The 18,945-nt window shown below is 41.6% G+C and overlaps 1 protein-coding gene across 1 annotated transcript in view; it reads left to right on the top strand.

Annotated features, from left to right (window-relative positions):
* Positions 1-17,069, top strand: part of iqsec2b (IQ motif and Sec7 domain ArfGEF 2b) — a 76,095-nt gene extending 59,026 nt beyond the window's left edge. The window contains 12 exon segments of the mRNA XM_041799254.1: positions 2,976-4,030; positions 4,125-4,286; positions 4,501-4,623; positions 6,606-6,772; positions 10,512-10,651; positions 10,748-10,873; positions 10,975-11,074; positions 11,166-11,327; positions 11,497-11,682; positions 11,869-11,918; positions 13,688-14,749; positions 14,752-17,069. Of these exon segments, the coding sequence (XP_041655188.1) occupies positions 2,976-4,030; positions 4,125-4,286; positions 4,501-4,623; positions 6,606-6,772; positions 10,512-10,651; positions 10,748-10,873; positions 10,975-11,074; positions 11,166-11,327; positions 11,497-11,682; positions 11,869-11,918; positions 13,688-14,749; positions 14,752-15,048 (3,630 nt within the window). The 3' untranslated portion in view covers positions 15,049-17,069.
* The last annotated feature ends 1,876 nt before the right edge of the window (positions 17,070-18,945 follow it).

Genomic DNA, 18,945 nt, shown 5'->3' with positions numbered 1-18,945 from the left:
CCTACAACAAAAGGGCTAACATCTGGCCATTTGTGTGGACAGACAGTGAGGCTGAGTTCAAGAGACCCTAAACTACAAAACAAGTTCATTTAAAAAGACAGTGAGCAGCATTAAGACAACTCAGGAGTCAGCCATATTTGTTGTAGTTCACCAACTTGGGCATGGCTATTGACTGAAACCATAATGCCCTTGTACGGTGACTGTGGGTCAGTATGTAGTCTGTCATCTCACAGCCAGAAGGTCATGGGTTTGATCCCCAGCTCCTACAGTCACATGCAGATGTATCCTTGAGAAAGACACGGCCCCCATTTGCAAGAGGGGTCTGGAGCAGACCTCAGCTCTCACTACTGTGATGCCCACTTTTATCAGAACTGAAGGGACATAATTTGCCGGTAGGTTTTTTTAATTCATCTTTATTCATAAACAAAGTCTAGCAGGTTCATTTATGAAATAACCACATAGCAAATATTACAGACTAAACAGGATTTCATAAATAAAACAGAAAAAAGTCCAGTGCCTAATTTGTGATTAAATTATGTATGGTCATGTTTTAGTAGTAGTTATGCAAACGCTGGCTTGCTAAGTAAGCTTTGGCTAAAGCTAACGCAGCCAAAGCGAACCACAGTTCACCAACAACTTCTAAAACTGGGTCTAGATTAGCTAACGTAGCATAATCTAATGTAGCTGTTGTAGCTTTTTTGCTTTAGCTTTGTTATGCTAGTTTTATGCTTAGTTATACTGAGTCACTAATTATGAAGCTGTATCACCTATGTAGCTTACATAGCTATGTTAGTTTAGATTTACCTACGTAGCTGCGTTACTTAAATAGCTTATGTCACCGCATTAGCTTTAGATTTAGCTGCACAGCTACGTAACTTAGGTAGCTTACATAGCTTCATGAGCTTTAGCTGTACCTATGTAGCTTCATTACCTAAGTAGCAACAGTAGCTGTATTAGCTTTAGATTGAGGCATGTAGCTACATTACCTAAGGACATTTTGTAGCTTTGTTAGCTTTAGATTTTGCCACATAGCTACATCACTTATGTAGGTTTTTTAGTTTTGTTAGCTTTAGATTTAGTCACATGGCTACGTTACCTAAGTAGGTATGCAGCTTCGTTAGCTTTAGATTTTTTCATGTTTGCTACATAGCTATGTTATGTAGCTAACATGGCTTTGTTAGCTTTAGTCTTAGATACATTATCTGCATTAGAGTGTTTTCTTGGAAACAAGCTTATTTCCTGTAAACAGACTGTCTCTTTGACTTTATTTTGTGTTGTGCTATTAGGTTTTGACCTTAACCCTTTCCTTAACTGGAAGTTTAATCCAGTTTTATTGTGAAAGCTTTAGCTTGTATTTCTGTCCTGACAGAGGCAGCATCTCACCATTGTGGTCTGCAAGGGGGGTGTGTGGGATATGTGGTTAGCAGCCAGACTCTCTTGCAGTTTGCTTCCACTGCTGTGTAAGTGGCGTACGGCTTTACAGCTACTACAGAGCTGAGAAGTAAATGCCATCGAAAAATAAAATGACATGTATTGACTATGATTTCACAGTCTCTTGTTGGACAAAACATCCTTTCCTGAGCAGAAGTACATAAAAAATGAACAATTACAACAAACAAATAAACAAACAAACAAAAGAAGATAAAATCCTACCTCCTGGAAAATGCTTTGTATGCCAGGTTACCAGCCCTGCATTAGTATGTGGATGTCGAGTGAATGGGTGTGAATGGGTAGGTGTAACCTGCGGTGTAAATATGCTTTGAGTATTCAGACAATTAGAAGAGCACAATACAAGCTCAGGTCTAACCATGACTCACAATACACCAAAACAGTTCTAGAGCAATTTTGGTGTCAGTCGCAGCAGTCTGAACTAAGCTGTTGTCGTCCGAATCAAGCCGTGTAATGCAGTTGTCTGCGATTCAGCTTGCTGGACATTGCAAGCATATAAATATGAAAAAGGGGAATATTAATCACCATTATCCCCAATTTTGTTTGATAAAGTAATGCAATGAATTTTGTAAATGATTATTATCTTTTTTTCCCAAGTCTTCACACAGAAATTTCAGCCCATAAACTCTCCTGTCTTCTCCATTTAAGCCTGATGTGTAGTCGATGGACTTGAACAGCTGGCGACTGCATCAGATGGTTTGATTGGAGCTACAGCGGCTCGGTTCAGACTGCTTCAACTGTTGCCAGTGATGCTCTGAAACTGTCTAGTTGTATACTGAATCTTTGGTCTGAACTGGACCTAAGACCATGTTTACACAACAGTTATTTTATTTGAAAACTGCCATCTTTTGCTGAGTTTTGGCTGTTCATTTTCAAATGCATGCCAGCTATATCGTATGTTCCATTGCTCTGATTGGCCCGTAATGAATGAGACAGGCAGAATGTTTGCCCAATCACCCTCTGAGATTTTTTCAAAGGTTCTGCCCTTCTCCAACAAAGACTATGGTCTGTTGCCCAGATGGATGTGAAACATATCTCTTGTGCCATGGTTATGTGAAACAGGCTTTCTGACACAGTGTTAATTTCACTGACTCAAACTTTGACTAAAAATATTAGTCGACAACTTTTTTTTTCCATGCGGAGACACACTAGACTTAGACAAGCTAAAAATAGATTTTTGGCAATTAAACTCAATTGAATAGCAGGATAAGTTTTTACTAAGGAGAAGTATTTGTATTGCTTACATTTATTTTACAACTTGGTTATTTAAATTAGTCCAAATAGAAATAAATAATATGTAAGGACTTTTTATTGACTAAAACTGAACATGAATGTTTTTGAGTTTTAATTGACAAAAACTACAAAGAATAAAAATAACCAAAATGTGACTAAAACTGAAAGACATTTTAATCTGAATGCTAAGATAAAAAACAAAAATTAAAATACCTTCCAAATGAACTCTAATCTATCATGTCATGTTATTGAGATTGTTTATTTCCTTCATCCTGACTTTGTGTTCCCTTTAGGTAAAGTCCTTAGCTGACTCCATAGATGATGCCCTAACCTGCCGCGCAGGACGCGATGACTCCCAGGAGGGCAGCAGGGAAGGTGGAGGCATCAGTGAAGACTTTGGAGAGTGTGTGTGGAGCAGCAGCAGCAACCCCTCCTCTCAAAGAGGTTTAGGAGAACGAGCCAGGGGTGCTGGAGGAGGACTCAGTATGCACGGCGACAGCACAGCCACCTCATACAGCGACGTCACTCTTTACATGGACGATGGCATGCCGTCATCACCGCTGTCCCTAGATCGGGCACCCAGCAGCACAGACACAGAATACTGGGGCCCCGGTGGTGGCGTCGGAGGTCGTGAGGACAGCAGGGACACAGAAGGAGGGGGCAGCAGCAACAGTCGGCGCAGCACTCCATGCACTGAATGTAGAGATTATCGTTTAAGGGGCGCACATCTGCCTCTCCTCACTATTGAGCCACCCAGCGACAGCTCTGTGGACATGAGCGACCGATCAGATCGAGGCTCTCTAAGCAGACAGCTGGTCTACGAGCAGGAGTCTGGAGTAGGGGCTGGCTCCCCTCAGGGAACCCTTAAACACTCCCCCAACACAGGCCCCCGCGCTCCATCCACAGCAGCTGCTCAGGGCCAGACCAGGGCCCCTGGCAGACCCATACCTCCACACATTCCTCACCAGGTGGCTGCACACCACCACCATCACCACCATCCTATCCACCACCACCAGTACCCCGACACACCTTCATCCTCCTCTTCCCCACAGCAGCCCCCCACCACCCCTCTATCATCATCCTCTTCTACAGCTCTGCCACCCGGTGGTTTGGAGCAGCCGTGCTGCTCAGACGGAGACAACGACTCACTCAACTCCACCACCAACTCTAATGAGACGGTTAACTGCAGCTCTGGCTCCTCGTCTCAGGACAGCCTGAGGGAACCTCTGCCGCCTCTGGGGAAGCAAACCTACCAGAGAGAGAGCCGCCACAGCTGGGACTCACCGCCTTTTAACAGTGATGTGGTGCAGAGACGGCAGTACCGCATAGGCCTCAACCTCTTCAACAAGTAAGACGCTCCAGGCCCTAAAGAGATCATTTTATGGTAATCATGCTATAAAAATAGAACAGTTGTATGAAAAAGTTCTTCTCTTTGACAATAGGAAGCCAGAGAAAGGGATCCAGTACCTGATAGAGAGAGGTTTCGTATCAGACACTCCAGTCGGGATTGCTCGCTTCATCCTGGAGAGGAAGGGCCTCAGCAGGCAGATGATCGGAGAGTTCCTGGGAAACCGGCAGAAACAGTTCAACAAAGACGTCTTAGAGTGAGTATGGGGATAAACAGCCCAGAGGAAATAATCTGCAGGATTATCTGAAAGTGAAAAATGTAACACAAATCTGTTCAAAAAAACGCATGAATGTAAATCTGTACATTCAGGAACAGAATAACTAACCACAATCATGACAGCATATGCAGTGTTTCTGCGTCTTCATGTTTTGTAAAGATTCAACGGGAGACCTCTGATGTGTTTGTTTCAGCTGTGTGGTGGATGAGATGGACTTCTCAGGGATGGACCTGGATGATGCTCTCAGGAAGTTCCAGGCTCAGATTAAAGTTCAAGGAGAAGCCCAGAAAGTGGAGAGACTCATAGAGGCGTTCAGGTTTGTATTTGACCGATGGTAATGAACTGACCATCTGGAATTTATGCTGCCCAACTATGGGCCATGAGGGCCAATCAGAATGACTCATCAGTCCACATGAAAAAATATATTATAAATGCTCATCACACTAATTTTCACAGTGATGATTTCTAGCTAGAAAATGTCGTTGATGAAGCCAGAGACATTTTAGACCCAACTTAGTTTGATAAAGTATTTCCTCTCATCATCCCCTTGTGGTAGAAAGAGTGGAAATGTCAAAAAATTAAAGGTAGGACTGAAATCTAACACAGCATCTCTCTGCAAGAGATTATTCTGGGTGTTTAATGACTAAAAAGAAAGGCAGAGAAAAATGAAGAATGCTATGTTGAATAAAGGTGAGAAAAGTTAACATTTATTTTCAAAGATACCACCATTCTGGCCACCAGGGTAACTCCTATAGAGGAACTGATTAAGAAGGCATTTGCAGCAAAGGTCATAAATGGGTTAGATATCGTGCTGAGAAATTATTCTCTCTTTTGCACAATAGCTCTGATGTTTTCCAGAAAGACTACAGTAATATGCACTGTGTTTGAGAGGTCCTTTTTCTTATGCTCGTGACTTTCCGTGATTCACTTTAGGTGTGGGCTCTTTTTTGAAAAGTTTGGATACTAGCCTTAAAAAAGGCAAGGAAAAAAGCCCTTCCGCCTGTTTATGCTGAATGTTTCCCTTTACCGCAGAGGTCCCCAACCACCGGTCAATGGGTCATTTTGTACCGGGTCAGACAGAAAGAATAAATAATGTAGTTTATTTCCAAACTATTAATTTTCAGAGTCTGACAGATGTTATATTTTTGGAAACTGACTGGACACACATCAAAACGATTGTCCCTGCCATTTGATACCCAGTAATGAAGCCCACACACTATTCAATTCAATTCAATTCAATTCAATTCAATTACAAGCACATTAGGACAAGCAAGACAAAACAACAGTCAAATACCATCAGTTAAAAGCAGGTAGTGCAGGTCATGTGAGTGCTTTAACTCCAAGTCTGAGATGTAAGGTGGTAGTTTTCCAACGAGGGCCTTAAGAATGTATAAAAAACGAAGTCTGTTGCCCCTCTTTTCAAGTGAAGGCCAACCAATCTTCTCATGTAGGACACAATGATGAGTGCTGTATCCGTCACCAGTTATAAATCTAAGAGTGATAGACAATGTCTGAGGCCCTGAGTGATGAAGCTGCTGCATGCCTTTGAATTACATCTCCATAATCAATAAAAAGGATAGAAGCACAGCCTCAACTATTGTCTTCAAGACAATTGAAAACTTGATTTATTTCTGTACAAGAAGCCAATTTTCTGCCGCAGCTTGGTGTTCAGAGAGTTCACATGGAACTTAAAAAAACATTAGCTAAAATTAATTTTAAAAACTTTGTTAGAGAGCTTCTTTGCAAAGGTGAAAAGGCTCAACAGGAGATAGAAATAAAGGCTACACCTGTCAGGAAATAGAAAGCTGCATTCAGAATACAATACCATAAGTCTTACTGAAAGTATTCATTAATGTGACAGGTAATTAACTTACAGATTAAGCATTATGGTGAGTTGTATTTTTCTGCTCTTTGTTTTTGTGCTGTTTGTATCATTTAATTTTGGTGTACATATTCCCCACACATTAATGGCTGGTCCCTGAAAATTGTGAAACCCATCCATGGCACAAAAGAGTTTGAGGAACACTGCTTCACAGCAGTATAACCTGTTGAAACTCCAAGGGCACTATGCAATTGCATTAGTTTTTGTTTGCATTCATCAACCACTGCAGTGATTATATTTCATGTCATTTATGTGTACTTTGATTGGCATTTCATTTTTTATGTAGACCGTTGGGTTGGTGTTGTTTTTTAAAAACAGGGCCGGTCTTTTGCAAATACCAAGGCCTTTAAATGACTTCAGTCTGTTCCTGTTAATGAAGTTTCAAACTCTCCTGTTCAAACACGTCTATTTTACAGTCAGAGATACTGCGTGTGCAACCCGACCCTGGTTCGGCAGTTCCAGAACCCTGACACCATCTTCATCTTGGCCTTTGCCATAATCCTCCTCAACACGGACATGTACAGTCCCAACGTCAAAGCTGAAAGGAAAATGAAACTAGAGGACTTCATCAAGAATTTAAGAGGTAATGGTCATTTTAAATGGACTGTAAATGTTCAGTGGACTTTACTTATAAAGCACTTCTTCATCTTATCATTATTATAAGTGCTTTTACATGAAATGTTCATTCACCCATTCTCACTGATTGCAGAGGAGATCATGTTAAGTTCCCTCAGTATGAACTGCTGTAAAATCCAGAGTATAAAACACACTTTTGAAAACCTTTTTTTATCCAAAAAGTTGGCTGTGACCTACACTGTTAAACCAGAGAAGTCAAAAATACTCAAAACATTTGTCATAACTATACAAGTATGAGTCAAGATAGAAAAATAGAATATGTAATTTAGATGTTTCTCATCCACTGTAATTTTCATGTATGTCTTTTATATATTTTAATTTTAATTTTTCAACCGTACCACCCAAAGTAAGCTAATTTGATAAACTACAGAAAAAACAAAAACTGAGAGGTGTACTTTGATATAGAAAGTGGTCTTCCACTGAGTTCAGTGCATCACCCTAGCTGTTGAAGTTGGTCCCACAGGTGGGGCCTCTAACTGAGTGAGTAACTTCACTCATGGTGCAAAAGTGTCTAATACCCAAAGACATTCTGCGAAACTATGCAGCTTAAGGGATGATTGTCAAATAAAGTGAGCACAATGACAAAGTTACTTTGGGGAGGGATTGAGTACTGTTTACTAAAAAATTAGCTCTGTTGGGGCGCAAATGGCCCAGTGGTTTAAGGTGCACCCCATGTACGCGGATGGCCCAGGTTCAGATCTGGCCTGTGGCCCTTTCCCTTATGCCTCTCCCCAACTCTCTCATGCCTGTTTCCCATTCTGTCCACTGTCCTCCTCTATCACTACAGGCACTAAAAGCCCAAATATAAATCTTAAAAAAAATAGTTCTGTCAACCTAGAAAAATAAAGCTGATTTGGATTTTTATGTTACCACACTCACTTTCTTTAACAACCTTTTACTGTTCAGTCTTTTATATACTGGTGCACCTAATATACCAGTAAAAGTGCTAGGACATGTGCTGTCATGACCATCAGTGCAGCCACCATCATCACACACTCTGCATGCCATCTGATAGGATTGAGACTTTGAACTATTTATTATACATTGCAGTGGCTGCTTCACAGCTCACAACCTGCTGTGATACAAGACAATGGAGACCAGGCATGCAGGGGCTAACACTGCTTTTTCCTTTCTTTTCTCTCTTATTAGTTCATAATCCTGCATTCAGAGAAAACAAAGGTATACTGAAAAACTAAGAAAGCTTGTGGAGCGCTGAATTGATTGAAAAGACTTCTCAGTTAAAGACAAGTGACCAGCGGAGGTGGGCAGAGTGACTCATAGATAGTGCCTGTCAACTCCACAACAATCAGTGCAGGCTGAGAGCTCAACTACCGTATTATAGCTAGCAGAAGTGCAAACACTCAGTGACAAAAACAGGTGGTATTGGAAGACTGGAAGAAATGTCATGTTGTGGACTTTGCTGAAAATAGAAAATGGTTTAAACCTTTCTCCCTCAAAAAACTCTAGGCCCAAAACTGAGAGTGGCTTGTATACTAGTGTAACCTATAATCTGGATTTTACAGTAATGCAACTGATAAAGATTCACACTGTGATAGATGGGCCAATCAGGGGCAAGTTTGGGTTCCTTGTCTTTCCAATAGACACTTTATTATGTATTTAACTCTCTCTGTGCCACACCTACCCTGAGCATGCTGTTAGGCAAACAGTTATTAAACTGAATTAAATAAATAAGAAGAAAGGTTCAAGTCTGATGGTTCTTTTCTGTTTTGATCAGATGCACTGTGCTGTCATGTGTCCAGTGTTTAATGAGAAGCAAATAGGAGGAATTTTATGTTTTCAGTCAGTAGATTTGCATGCAAAGTTAAGCTGAGCTATGTTTAGACTGATTAGGCGATTAAACTGGACTGGCTGTGGTTTTTCTTCTTTTTGCATTAATTGGGCCACACATTTTCTACATAAATGGGAACCATATTCATAAAGGCAAATGCAATTATGAATAAAACAGTGAGTTTATTCAAACACTGGAAGTGCAGGCAGTCTGAACCAGACAGTAGTGTGCTCCACACAATAAAGCCAATCCCTATATAGTACCAGCTTATATATAACTATAACCTTTCCCACTAATTTCTCCTGCTGCATTTACGTGACCAAAGGTCATCATTCAGACTTGTTTGATGTTCCAGGATGGGACTCCTTTGAGGCTATGAAGCGAAATGGAAATTTGGTAATGATACCTGGCTCATACTCACAGTTCTGTTTCCTCTGAAAGCTCATCTATAGGGTTAAGATCAGGGCTCTGTGTATGCTAATCAGCTTCCTCCAGTGCTAATACTAGAAATGTTCCTTGGAGAATAATTTCAGAGTTCATGAAATGCAGATTTAAATTCAGAGTGGTTGACTTGTCTAGAGGCAAGAGATCGCTCAGGATACAGTCAAAATTGACAACAGTTTTGTAATACAGCTATGCATGGGATCACAGTGTGCTAAGTGTGGCTAATATTAGCATGGCAAGCCACAGTAGCCTTTGGATCACACTGCGAGTTTGCCTCTGCATACCTGTGCTGTATGTTCACTATGACAGTTAAGACTGACACAGCCAACAAAAAGAACAAAATATAACCAAACTGCTCAGTGCTATGAGATATCTGTACTCCGGTTTACATGCAGGTATCAGAGCATTGTAGCAGTACAAAAAACTGGAGTTTCAACCCTTCTTAGTGACAGTAAGCTGCCAATGTTAAAGTCCTGAATTAATAAAAATCAACAGTTGCTTTGCCAGGCTGGTAAATCTAGTACCAACTAGCAATAGTCTCATTGAATTAAGTTAATTTAACATGCATGTCCTTATATATCACCATCACGCAGTTTGCCAGTGGCATGTCGGCTACAGTCCAAGTTTGCTTGTGCTTAAATTATTCACTACACTGATACCAAGAAAGTTTGCCAGCTGCTGTCAGTCAAGCGCAAACATGCCCCATAAACTACATTTTTCTCTGTTATTTCCCTTAAAAGCTGTTTTATTAATGTAGTTAAATATTTTTTTAATACATTAAAATTATTTGTTTAGGGAAGACTTAATAAGATAACAGTCTGTTTCCAGCGGTGATAAAGCTTTCAAATAACCAAATCTTTGTCAAGGAGAGCAACGAGACTTGATTGAGGTTCTTGAAACTGTCTCGCCTCTCCTCCAAAAGACTTCTTCATTCTTTAGTGACTGGAGCCAGAGCTAGAATTTATAGTCTCAGTTGGCCACCCACATGTTAAAAATCTGGGTGGTCACCTGAGAGTCATTCACAGGAGAGTCACCTGGGTCACCTTAAAGTCCTCGGCAGAGTCTTTGACCCAGTTTCACCTAAGGGCGTGTCCTCCTGGGTCTCTTCAGGTTTGCCAGGGCTGCATGATTTTGGGTCCTGTGATCCAGTGTGAAAGCACTGTTTGGATTGCTATCAAAAGGAATCCAAGGCTGCTTTGGATGTTGGGGATCAGAAGTCTTATCTGGAGGTAAAACATTTTCAAGAACCTTGATCAAGTCCAGTAGCCCCCTTTGATGAAGATTTGGATAACCATGACCTGGATGAATGAGAACCTACAAGCTTTCAAATACTTTTTTATATCTGCTTTAACATAAAAATGTCTATATCTTTGGATCTTTTTGTATCAAAAAATACTGTTTAATTTGTGCTTTCTATAAGGCATACACTTTTCTTTTCCCTTGTCCATTCAAGGTGTTGACAATGGTCAGGATATACCCCGGGACCTGCTGGTTGGGATCTACCAGCGGATACAGAAATGGGAGCTGCGGACCAATGACGACCACGTGTCCCAAGTGCAGGCAGTGGAGAGGGTCATTGTAGGAAAAAAGCCTGTATGTTTTTAAACAGAATACAGCAATGAGGAAACTTTTTGATACCTCTTCACTCACGTAAAGTCAGTTAATTTCTGTGTGTATTCGTCCACACAGGTGCTATCCCTTCCCCATCGTAGGCTGGTGTGTTGCTGCCAGCTCTACGAGGTCCCTGATCCCAACAGACCTCAGAGGACAGGAGTGCACCAGCGAGAGGTCTTCCTCTTTAATGACCTCCTGGTGGTAAGACTAACATTTGTTGTTGCTTACAGCATACTGGTAAAATAATCTCTCTTTGGAAAAAGCTTTTATGCTATTAATATCCCATTTATGTTGTCCATCAGGTGACCAAAATATTCCAGAAGAAGAAAACCTCAGTGACTTACAGTTTCAGACAATCTTTCCCTTTGGTTGAGATGCAAGTGCACATGTTCCAGAACTCCTGTAAGAGACCCTTTTTTTCTTCTTGTCTGTTTAAACATTTTCAAAATTGCTTCAAAGATTAGTGAGTGATTCCTCTGTTTGCATCTCTCAGACTACCCTCATGGTATCCGGCTGACATCAGCAGTCCTTGGTGGGGAGAGGAAGGTTCTTATTGTCTTTATGGCACCCAGTCAACAGGACCGCACCCGCTTTGTTAGCGACCTCAGGGAGAGCATTGCTGAAGTGCAAGAGATGGAGAAATATAGAGTTGAATGTAAGTGCACCACCTACTGGTCATTGCTGTAAACTTTAGGTTTAAGGGGTATGGGTTCCCACAGGAGCATTTTTATTAAAAGAAATCAAGCACTGGTGGTACCAAATGTGGTCCAGACTTACTGTATGATGATTTTAAATCCTCCTGTTATGTGTCTGTTTATTTCCAGCGGAGTTGGAGAAACAGAAAGGTGTGATGCGGCCGAGTTTGCTCACCGGAGGTGTGGTTGGAGGAGGCGTAGGTGTGAAGAGTGATGTGGTGAACGGCACCATGGGAAGGACAAGTTTTGATGACAACTGTGAAGGTCTCAAACGCACCGCGCTCAGCTCATCTCTCAGGGACCTGTCGGACACAGGTGAGACAACAGAGCCTCAGAGACGCAGGAAAATCTTATTTCCTTCCTGTCACCTTAGGTGCTACTTTGCATTCCTCTATCTTGCTGTCATTTAGACACAGCTCAGGAGATTTTCTCTTATTAAAAGTGTGATAGCATTTAAGTCTTCCACTCTGTGCTAACCTGAGTCTTCATGATGGGGTGCAGGGAAACGTGGTCGCAGGAACAGTGTTGGTTCTCTGGACAGTACCATGGAAGTAAGTCTTACAGACTAGATGTGGCCTTGTTAATAGATGTGTTTTTCTGTAAGTGGTGCTTCAAGTCTTGAAGCATGCTCAGTGTGTCTAGAGTTAGATTGTATATTCGTGTGCATGCATGTGTCTGTCCACATGTACGTGTTCAGCACTGACTCGCTGCTTTGTTGTGTGTTTTTACCTGCACCCAGCATGTTTGTTACCTAAAGTTATGAATACATCCATTATTTAACAGTGTTTATTTTGTGACTAAAACTATGACTAAAAATGTTCGCTGACTACCTTTTTTTTCTGAGGAATACAAGACCAAGGCTAGTTAAAAAAAAGATCCTTGGAGTTAAAAACGGATGAAAAGCATGTGTAGTTTTTGTCAAGAAGAGTAAATCAAGAATAATTGTTGGACCTGGACTGTTGGTAGGGATGCACCAATACCAGTATCAGGCATTGTGCTGATACTAAGCCAAAAGCCCCATTCGCATGGGATTAGTATTACCTAGAAATCTCTGGTAATTTTTAATGATTGTGCAGGACGTCTGTGTTTCTAATCCTGTGTGAATTGACCGTGTCTGTAATTTGACAAGTAAGCACACACAAAGGTACACAGGTAATACTTAACCCATGCAAATCAGCATTTCTGAAATTTAGGGTGGTAAGTGTGATTTTAAAGGACTGTTGGGCTTTTTCTGATCGAAAAAAAAAATAGAGACTGTGTAGGACACTGTCAGCAAGGTTTTGACCATTTAAGGTCATAAATTTCCTGAGGAAGACTAGACCAAGACTAGTAAAAATACATCTTAGGTGATAAAAACAGATGACAAGCATGTGTGCTTTTTGTCAAGAAGACTAAAACATCACTAAAAGTTAGACCTGGACTGTTGGTTGGGATGCACTGATACCAGTATTTGCTGATACTAAGCCAAAAGCCCTATTTGCACGGGATCCAGGGACTTCTGGTCATTTGTAATGATCATGCAGGACATCTGTGTTTTTAATCCTATGAAAATTGACCATGTCTGTAATTTGCAGAGTAAGCACACACAGAGATCCACAGGTAATACTAATCCCATGCGAATCTGTATCTCTTTAATTTAGGGTGATAAATGTAATTCTACTGTCCAAATGTGTGTGCACACACTGCTGCTCTCTTATGCACAGCGCTACTCCTTTCCTCCCAAGCTTCCCTTTACAGGCACCTGATCTCATGTTTGCATAATAAAAGCTGATGAAACCCCCCCCCAAAAAAAAAAAAACAAAACAAAATAAAGTAAGTACTTGAAGTCTCACTTAGTCTGGAAAAAGATGGCATCAGCGTATCACTAATTATTGGACATTTAGAATCCATGATATTCCTTTGCTGTGCATTTACGGTATGCCACAATTTTCATCTGTGTAATTTAAATAAAAGTATCAATAGTGCAATTAGTGTTAGAGTTTTATGTTTCTATAAATTTACAATTTGACCTATAAAATTAGTTCAAAGAAAATAAATGCCTTGACTTTATCAAAGACTAAAATGTTAAGACTTTTCATTGACCTAAACTGGACTAAAATGTTTTTGGGTTTTCATCTAGACTAAAATTAAAAGGTTAAAATGACTAAAATGTGACTAAAATCCAAAAACATTTTTATCTGAAGACTAAGACTTGGACTAAATATAGCATAGCTGCCAAAATTAACACTGTTGTGTGATGACGTTGGTGGGAGCAGAGGCTGTACTATAATATTTTTTGTGATTTTTTTTTCTAAAGCATGACTACGCTCTGTCCTCGCAGGGCTCCATCATTAGCAGTCCACAGCCTCACCAGCGATACCCAATGCCAGGTGTGATGCCTGGCTGCTATGGAACAGAAGATTTCCGGCCTCACCGCCCCATCCTGAGCCCCGGAACGGGGGTGGGGGGTGGGCCGGGGCAGCAACATACCACTGCTGGGACAGGAGTTGGGGGAGTCTCCAGCAGTGTAGAGAGACCAGGAGCGGGGAACGTCCCTGGGGGGAGCAGCAACAACAACAGCGGCTCTTTCCTGGGATCCCTATTCGGCAGCAAACGCGCCAAACCACCAGGCCCACTTATTCCACCGGGGCCACCCTTCCCCGCACCTGTCCCCCCACCGACTACGGGAGGGCCCCCTCCTCACTCCCCTTCATCGCTGTGTCAGATGGACGGGGGCCCCTCCAAGATCCAGGCGCTGCACGCACAGTACTGTCACGTGGGAACCGTGCAGCCCCCACCACCTTACTATCATCACCATCGCTACCACGTCCAAACTGTCCCCCCTCCGCTGCAAGGTATGGCCCCTCATACTATACAGCGAGGCCCACTACCCTGTCGGCCACCCCTTGGCCCCCCACATACTCAGCACCCGCAGCTGGCCCATCTCTCCCAGCTCTCCCAGCATGGCCTTCCGGGTCGCTACGCCAACATGGTGGTGGGGTGTCCCCCCCCCCTTTCTCCTCTCTCCCAACATTCCCAGAACCCACAGTTTGCCCTGTACCACGCGCAGCCCACACACTCTATCAGAGGGGGCGGCGGCCCTGGTACCAAACTACCCCTAACCCTGTCCCACTCCCACCCCCACCCACACACACACTCCCAAACCCACCCCGGGCACGTCCACACACCACACCCGGCCAGCCACTCCACCCACCAAACGCACTTCATATTCGGCACTCTGCCCCACAACCTGCCGTCCGCTACCGTCAATGCACATCACGCAGCGTCCGCCGCCCCGTATCTGCCCCAGTACCCTCCTCTCTCTTCCATCCCCCCTCCCCCACCACACTCCCCTTTACCCCCCCCTTCGTCCCCCCTTACCCCTCTTACACCTCTCTCCCCTCACCCCCCCCAGCACCCCGTGCAGCCTCAGCAGGGGCCGCAGGTGACGGGGGCTGGAGCAACAGGTACAGGGGGCAGCAGCTCCAAATCCAAGCCTATCAACCGGATAAGCACCGTAGTGTGAGCAGAGTATCGGGCTACAGGGGACACAGGTTGGATTACAGAATGGAAGAGGTTGGCAGAGCCAGGGCCAGGACCAAGTCTGCCAGGACAGAAAGTAACAGCAGCAGCGCCAGCGACAGGAGGAAACGCAGTTTGCTCCGTCTCTGTTACTTTCACCTTCGTTTCCCACATATGTAGGGGGATTTTAAAAAGCACAGTGAGAGTTTGAACAGCATGTGCACTCATCTTTGAAATCTGCACACAAAATGAACAAACAATCCTCACATTTCTGCACATAATGTCAAAAAAGTCTATAGCCATATAATTTAAGATGAATCTAAATCTATATCTAAGTATATTGCCTCAGTTTAAAATGTTTGAAGTCTTGTTGAGTCTTTATGAGACTATTTACATGTAAAGTACCAAATGTGATTATGTGACACTGGAAAACGGAGACCATATATGTCAAGCTGCTTCATGGGGATGTAAATAAAGACTTATCCGCCGATTGCATTCCAACGCAGTTTGGTATTGAGAAAAGCAGAGAGTTGCAAAAAATGTCCCTTGACTTTGCAATAATTTTCTTGGCTTCATTATGTCTCCGTCAAATTGCAGGTTCCGCTTTGCTGACAGGCTTTTTTTTTTTCTAAAAAAGACCTCAGATTTGTTGCTTTGTCTCAAACTTCTAAAACCAGTGCACGGTTTCCTGACAGTCTTTTTGCTTATTGGTCTTTTACATGTTGACAGGAGCCAGCTGGCTTTATAATGCATTCCTTGTGGGGTATGGGGAATTAATGATACAATCAATAATATATTTTGAATGTTTCTGAAGCTTTTTGCTGTTTTATCGATATTATAATACCTGCTATGAGTATGATGAATATTGTCCGATATTTGTTTTGATCAGTGATTAATTATATCAGCAGATGTTTGTACATGGTTATAGAGAGTATATGCACATATAAATCCCCTCAGTTTGCCATAGCCACCAGAGGGTGTTCTGATATGTGAAGTGTGATTTATTTCCATAGTACCATGGTTCCCATTAGTTCATCTTTTTATTATTAGTATTATTGATTGTTCAAAATAATGAAAGGGGTTTTGTTTTGTTCAAATTGATTTGAACATTATTCCTCCTTTTTCTGTTTTGTTTGATGTGAGCAATAGGCATAATCTCGTAAAAGGGGCAATCAGCAAAAATTGAAGAATGGATCTGAGTTAGTTTAATTTAGGACATTTTTAGCAGCCTAAAGGACTTAATTGTGTTCATGGAAATTGGGAATAAAGCCCTTGATAACACCATTCTAACTATACAGCACCTATGCTCACCTCCTTGCAGCAATGAGATTTTGTCACTTTGTTTTCTTTGTTTTGAAGAAGCACGCTTTTTTACATGAGGTTTTGTGGTTTTTGCACATGTGATGTCTTAAGTCAGAAATGGCCTTCTTATCCTCCCTCTTCATACACTTTTTAGACTCGTTTAGACACGAGAATACACCAAGAATGTAGAAAAACTTACAGGTACATTATGTATTCCCTGCTTTTTCTGTGACACCCCCTCCCCCTTTTGCTATAGCATTTTTGAGGTTGTAACTGAGTACTGACGCCTTCAGTGCCATTCATTTCAAATGGAAACTATTCTGATTAAGGGGAGAAGCTAAATAAAGATTGACAAAGTTTAACAAGAAATGAAAAGATTTCAAGGAGGTTTGGAGAAAGTCACAAATGTCAGATGAAGATTTTAAAGTATGTGTTGGCTAGCCTTTCTTTTTCAGTGTGTCTTTTTTGACTCTTCTTGCATGAATATATCTGCACTTATTGAATAGATTGTACTGTATAAACCTGAATGTACAGAATATACTACACATAGGCTTCTTATCATAACTATGGGATGAACTTCTCCCATTCTGTATTCAGGTGCGTGCATGTGAGTGCCACTAAGTGTACATAACAACGAGGAACAAGAAGAGGTGATGTTGGCCAAAAGATTTACTGACTATTTTTTCTTTTCTTATTATTTGAGACTGAAGGTGAGAGAATGAGTTACTGTGCTATAAATTGAAGCCTAAAAAAGTTTATATGTCAGTGCACTTATTGATATCATTTAAAACAAATGATTTCAATCTTTTCCTTTGTGTATGTATTATGTGTACTGAAAGAATAGAGAATTGAGATGTGAATATTTATTGCTTCTGATAAATTAAAGTGTCCTTGCAGTGCCTGTGTCTGTGTGTCCTGTTTTTACATCGTTTAACATTTTTTGCTATTACTCAGCCCAAGCGTCAAAACACAGCCAGTCTGTAGAATTACGAGGCTAGTTTACTTAAGGAATATAATTCCTCAAACCTCTGTAATGAAATGAAGGATATTGTTGAATGGGAAAAAGAGATTTAGAAAAAAATAAATGAATAAATAACCAGGGAATAAATCCAACATTTTCAACCAGACCCATTGCAACAGCTGTACAAAATCAAGCACCTAGCCATGCAGTCTCCACATTTGAGATGAAGAGCTCAGTGACTTCAAGCCTGGTACTGTGTTGCAGGGGCATAGCTAGGGATTTTGGGCCTTCAGAAAGAATATTAAACAGGGCCCCCTTAACAACAGCAACTCAGGTCTGAAGCAGAAGGTCACGTAAAATCACAGAGCGGGGTCAACGACTGCCAAGGCGCATAGAAAGTCGACAGCGCTCTGCTGATTCCACCGCTGAAGCGTTCTGAGATTCCACTGGCATTAATGTAAGCACAAAAACTGTGCGGCGGGAACTTCATGGACTGGGTTTCCGTGGCCGAGCAGCTGCATGTAAGCCTCACATCACCAAGTCCCACGCCAAGCCTCAGGTGGAGTGGAGGAGGGGCAATGGTATGCGACTGTTTTTCAGGGTTTGGCCCAAGCATCTTATCTCCATCCAAGGGCAATCTTAATGCTTCAGCTTACCAAGACATTTGTACAATATATGCTTCTGACTTTGTGGCAACAGTTTGGCAACCAGAGTGGAAAAGAGCTTACTGAAATTACGATAACTGAGTAGCTTTTTGGTGTCCTCTTAGGTGTCTTCTAAATGAACAAAACTGGATAAAAAGCCCTTTGTCTGCCAAATGAGACAAAGTTGGACAAAATGCTCTCTTTGGTGACTTCTAAATGAACAAAATTTGAAAAAGTACCTTCTTTGGCACCCTGTAAGTGGACTATCTTTTCTTTATTCTATCAAAGTGAACAAAATTGGCATGGTGCCTTCTCTGATGCCCTCCAAGTGGACAAAATTTGACATAGTGCCTTTTTAGGTGCCTGCTTAGAAAACAAAATTGGATAAAAGGCCTTCTTTGGTACCCTCCAAGTTGTCAAAATTGCACATAAAGCCTTCTTTGGTGCCCTCAAAGTATACAAAATTTGACATAGTGACGTATTTGGTGCCCTCCAAGTGTATAAAATTGGACAAAGGGCCTTCTTTGGTGCCTACCAAGTGGACAAAATTTGACATAGTTCCTTTTTAGGTGCCCTTTAAGAGACCAAAATTAGTTAAAGGGCCTTATTTGGTGCCCTCTAAGTGGACAAAATTTGAGTGCTTTTTTAGGTGCCATCTTAGAGAACAAAACTGGATGAAGGGCATTCCTTGGTGCTCTCTAAGTGGTCAAAATTCAACGAAGGGCCTTATTTGGTGCCCTCCAAGTGGACAAAAAGTGCCCTCTTGGCACATGTCCAGAGAAAATGCAAAGTACCATTTGTCCCACATTTTTAAGTTAATTTTCCAGAAATAGTAGACCTTATGTAATCTTTGTGAAATTAATGCTTTCTTAGTTATAATGATGTTTCATCTGTTTTATAACAGTGGTGACATAGGTTGAATACCATAATATAAACGTTTTATCTTAAACATAGTTCCTTAATGTTTAGCTACAAATGGATCACAAATTTTGAGGACTGGTGCCTCACCACGTAGGGGGGCCATTTATCGTTTTCACCCTTGCCTCTTAAAGGTCCTGAGACTGCCACTGCTTTAAGGACACTTTAAATTAAATGCTTTATACTTGTACTTGGGTACTTTTATAAAAAAGTACTTTGAATAAATTTCAACCAAACTGTACGTTTACTTAA

This window comes from Cheilinus undulatus, linkage group 11, assembly GCF_018320785.1.
Source record: "Cheilinus undulatus linkage group 11, ASM1832078v1, whole genome shotgun sequence".
Classification (NCBI taxonomy): Eukaryota; Metazoa; Chordata; class Actinopteri; order Labriformes; family Labridae; genus Cheilinus; species Cheilinus undulatus.
The sequence above is the reverse complement of the archived record's forward strand: the minus strand, read 5'-3'. Positions and strand labels throughout refer to the sequence as shown.